Consider the following 5000-nt stretch of genomic DNA (forward strand, 5'->3'; position numbering starts at 1 on the left):
TTCATATTCTTTCGTTCTTTTGTTCTTTTGTTCATTCTCTTGTTCTTTCTTTTGTTCTTTTCGTTTATTCATTAATTCTTTCGTATATATTTTTTTTTCTTAAATCAGTCACTCACTCGCCAAATGTTATTTATCGAGCTCACATACGCAATCCAGCATAACTTTTATTTATTTGCGTACCATTCAAATCACAAAAATCAAAATATCTCCAAACAAAAAAAAAAAAAAAAAAAAAAAAAAAAAAAAAAAAGGACTTAAAACAGTATCTGGATTTTACCCCTTAACAAACCCCCCAAAAATATAAAGGCTATATTTAGATACAAAAACTCATTCACAATCAAAATGTTACAGTAGAAATTAATCAAAAGCCTCAGTGTGTCGTCGTATTGCAACATGACTTAAAAACCATAATTCAAACATATAAATTATGACATTAATATTTCACATTCTGCTTTCTAAACTGGACGGTTAATTATACGATCGTTTCCATACCTGATTTCGGAGAATTAGCGGAATGATAAGTCGACTTAAGTGCTGTTTAAATTAATTTTGAGGGGAAAAAAATCTGATATTACGTTTTGAAAAGTAATTACACATTACGACGTTCCTTGCTTATGATAGTTGACCTCTGTTCCGGTATCTCCCATAACAGATTGTAGCAAACATTAGGTAAATTATACGTGGGCTATTTAGATCTTTCAAACCCTATGGGCCTACCGTAATCCCGTAGAAATTCAATTTCTTTATTTCTTCCTGGAAGATGCTAAGAATATCTTGGCCATTGTCGTAGGTGAAGTCCTCCAGACGTTTCGTAGGCATCATCTCTTGAAGAGGCTGGATAGAGGCGTTTAAAGTAAGGGCCATTGTCATGAAAGCATCATACGTCTGGAACACATACTCGTTAAAATTTGGATTTTCTCTCATGTAGATGTAATCAGCAATAACCTCTTCTGACGGCTTCTGAAATTATCCCCGTAAAACAACCAACAATAACGTTCCCGTATTTTAGAAACAACTGTGTAATAATTGTAAGTTTATATTTTATACCGTCTAAAGATATTACTAATTATGTGGTAAGAAAAAATATTTTTCGCCTATTTAAAGACGTATAAATAAGAACTACCCTCTTACAAGAGATTCAAAACGTTTATTTCGAAAACATGGTCATCAATCCATTAGAAGCCTACTACATTAATTGAAATGAATTACTGTACTGTATTAATTGAAAGGGAATGTGTAGCGTAATTAACAATACAATATACTTTGTTCCAGATCTGCCATGCTTAACTTTTGCAAAATACTAGCATTGATGCATTCAACAAGTTATCAATTACTTATCAAGTAAAAATTGTGTGCTTTTGGAACTAATATATTTGACCAGTCGTACGTATAAATTATTTATTTAATAGCAAAACATACTAATGAACGAATCGTACCTATACATTATTGATTAAATATTAAAAATGCTAATGTACCAATCGTACCTATACATTTTTGATTAAATAGTAAAAATACTAATGAACCAATCGTATCTATACATTATTGATTAAATATTAAAAATACTATTGAACCAATCGTATATATACATTATTGATTAAATAGTAAAAATATTGAAGAACCAATCGTACCTATAGGCCTACATTTTTGATTAAATAGTAAAAATACTAATGAACCAATCGTATCTATACATTATTGATTAAATATTAAAAATACTATTGAACCAATCTTATCTATACATTATTGATTCAATAGTGAAATACTAATGAACAAATCGTACCTATAGGCCTACATTTTTGATTAAATAGTAAAAATACTAATGAACCAATCGTATCTATGCATTATTGATTAAATATTAAAAATACTATTGAACCAATCGTATTTATACATTATTGATTCCATAGTGAAATACTAATGAACAAATCGTACCTATAGGCCTACATTTTTGATTAAATAGTAAAAATACTAATGAACCAATCGTATCTATACATTATTGATTAAATATTAAAAATACTATTGAACCAATCGTATTTATACATTATTGATTCAATAGTAAAATACTAATGAACAAATCGTACCTTATTGAATAAATAGTAAAAATACTATTGAACCAATCGTATCTATACATTATTGATTCCATAGTGAAATACTAATGAACAAATCGTACCTATAGGCCTACATTTTTGATTAAATAGTAAAAATACTAATGAACCAATCGTATTTATACATTATTGATTCAATAGTAAAATACTAATGAACAAATCGTACCTTATTGAATAAATAGTAAAAATACTAACTCTAATCCTACTAATATTAAGTACAGTACTTACGATGCCGTTAAAGTTCACAAGGTTGAAGTCATTTGCAATTGTTAGGCCTCTTATTCCAAAGTATCCATCAGTGACTATATCCATTTCTTCAACAGTGCAATCGACATCTGGTTGGCGCCACCATTGTCCCTGTAACCATCCAGTAAACATCCACTGATACTTGCGACCAAACAGACCCTGTCGATACGCCTGTAAATATAAATGATATGTGTAATACTGTAATGAAATGATGATGATCATCATTATAATGGTAAGTGATGATAATGACAATGGTGATGATGACAATATTTCTGTCTGAACTTTACCTCACACAAAATTAGACGGTTCATTTGTTCGTAAAAGTTGCCGATGATAATTCGTGCATCATGTTTCTGAAAAGAAATATCAAATAAGATGCGATAGGAGAATAAAATAGTTCGTTTTAATGGATTGCAGAAGAGTGCCTCTGGCGGGACTTGCGCCAAACTTCACTCTATCAAGGTGAGCATACCGCTAGACCGCAGAGAAGCATACGATATTGGCGCGGAAGACCTGTTTACACTATGACGCTGACGATCAACGATAAAAAGCTAAAAAGCATTTGTTCATATATAAAATAATAGAATTAAGAGCAGTTTTCACGATTCGATAACGATTTATTGTGTATGCCTATAAGCCTACGATAAAAGGATAATTTTATAAATCATCTCAAATGACGTGATAATCATTGGAAAACGATTTGATCGTTTTTCTACTACGATTTGATCGTTTTTCTACTACGATTTGATCGTTTTAAAATAATTTTTAGCTTTTTATCGTTGATCCTTATCGTCTTAGTGTAAAGAGGCCTTAACCCCAGACATCTCTCATATCAGAATTATGCGCTCATACATAGTGGAACCATGGTGGAGCTATGGTTGAACTAGAAACTGCTCGTAGGCTCTGCAATATCTTGTATTATACAGCTAGCGTCATATCGCTATACATTGTGACGGAGACAGAAGCCTAATGAAATCTGATGGCAACGTTAACGTATTTGAGCAACTTGAATTCATGACCACATGATTATTTCTTCCTGTCGTTAGTACTTTTTCAACATTAATGACAAAACATTAAACTTTATTAATATAAGCAGTGAACAATAGGTAGGGCATAATGAATTGCTAATTATGTACGTGTAACCGCTATTTTATACTTATTTTTAGGTACTAAGATGATTGAAAGCAACTATTAGTGACCCGGTGAATTGACATAATCACTTGCGGAGAAATAAATCTATGTATAAAAAAAATAGGTACAGGTATACAGTAATCAATTGGTTTAACTATCTGTGTTTTCAGTTCAATACAATAATGAGAAGTTTTTAAGAAACCAGAACATGGGTGGTTTTGGAGGGGCTAAACAGGCTTTGGGTCCCTACAATGTTTCCTCCTTGCATGTTTTTATTAAATAATAGCCAAATGCATGGGCTTAAATTAAATCTTTAATCTTTTTACCTTACTGTTTTATTATTAGGCCTACATATGATTTTATTTGGTAGGTAATATTTTAAGTAAAACTAAAGTCTTAACTCAAGAAACAACACTTAACATTTTACTCAAAATTTATATAATTGTCATTTCACTTCACTGTTTTATCAGTGATTTGTAGTACTGTAGTTAGGTAGAGTTTAATTAGTAATTAGTAAATGATCTTGTTTATATTTTTTTTATTTATCTGACTGCATATGAAGCTCACAAGAGTTTTAAAGTGTCTTCTTTTCTTCAACATTTTTACTATTTTACTATGTTTGTCCCATTTTATATTTTGTTGTTGAATAAAGAAAGAATTTGAATTGAAAGTATAACCACTCCTATCATCCAATAAGAGCATGGATGCTCCCTTGGTCAGGCTGTTTATTCAAACAATCTAAACAGTTTTGGTAGCTCCACCCCCCCCCCCCCCCCCCCACCCCCCCCCCCCTCTCCGCCATCCAATGAAAACGATGGCATGTTGTTAATGATGACGATGATGTCTGGCAAAGTTAATATTTACCTTCAAATTGGCAATATGTGTTGGAATTAATTTCTTGTCGGCGATGTTTTCCACAGTGACCACTTCAATGTCCTCCTCTTCAAGATCGGCTGTGAGAGCTTTAAAGTTCTAAATAAAAATTATTATACCGTAAATGCTCAAATAAACGCATCAAATAAGCTTTACAACGTTCATTACATTACTGTACATTTAACGAACTTGGCAAACCGATTACTTAACTATTATATGTAAATAAGTAAGTAACAAGTTATTTAAGTGTATTTCAATGCAGTTCGCAATCCGTCACGAATAATGTGAACTTTCTATACATTCTGTTATGACTTAGAATCAAACTATTACATTACTGTACATTTAACGAACTTGGCAAACCGATTACTTAACTATTATATGTAAATAAGTAAGTAACGAGTTATTCAAGTCGTGTATTTCAATGCAGTTCGCAATCCGTCACGAATAATGTGAACTTTCTATACATTCTGTTATGACTTAGAATCAAACTATTGCAACGAGCCATTAATAGAATCATTGGGGGTGGGGGGAAATGTGAATATTATTTGCTTGTGTAGGCCTACTTATCGAAGAAAGTGGGCATATCAGTCTAACCTGTTCTAACGTAGAGGTTGTGCGGGGCCCAGCTAGATAGGATGGTCTCGGCCAGAT

General features: G+C 31.9%; 1 protein-coding gene and 1 long non-coding RNA gene across 3 annotated transcripts in view; one reads left to right on the forward strand and one right to left on the reverse strand.

Moving 5' to 3' along the window:
- Positions 1-5000, reverse strand: part of LOC117117732 (gamma-aminobutyric acid type B receptor subunit 2-like) — a 19078-nt gene that overhangs the window by 7974 nt on the left and 6104 nt on the right. Inside the window, exons 4-7 of one of the 2 annotated variants that reach the window (XM_033262132.1) lie at positions 4341-4448; positions 2633-2698; positions 2328-2516; positions 718-960 (exon numbers count right to left, since the gene is read on the reverse strand). In XM_033262132.1, the coding sequence (XP_033118023.1) occupies positions 718-960; positions 2328-2516; positions 2633-2698; positions 4341-4448 (606 nt within the window). The remainder of the gene's footprint in view (positions 1-717; positions 961-2327; positions 2517-2632; positions 2699-4340; positions 4449-5000) is intronic. The other variant, XM_033262141.1, reaches the window with a different exon arrangement.
- Positions 923-4046, forward strand: LOC117117750. Its single transcript, XR_004446940.1, has 4 exons — positions 923-1028; positions 1273-1383; positions 2423-2577; positions 3512-4046. It is a non-coding gene; the product is annotated as an uncharacterized LOC117117750 (long non-coding RNA).

This window comes from Anneissia japonica, unplaced genomic scaffold (genome assembly GCF_011630105.1).
Source record: "Anneissia japonica isolate Jap-2015-1 unplaced genomic scaffold, ASM1163010v1 scaffold108273_len470852_cov203, whole genome shotgun sequence".
Classification (NCBI taxonomy): Eukaryota; Metazoa; Echinodermata; class Crinoidea; order Comatulida; family Comatulidae; genus Anneissia; species Anneissia japonica.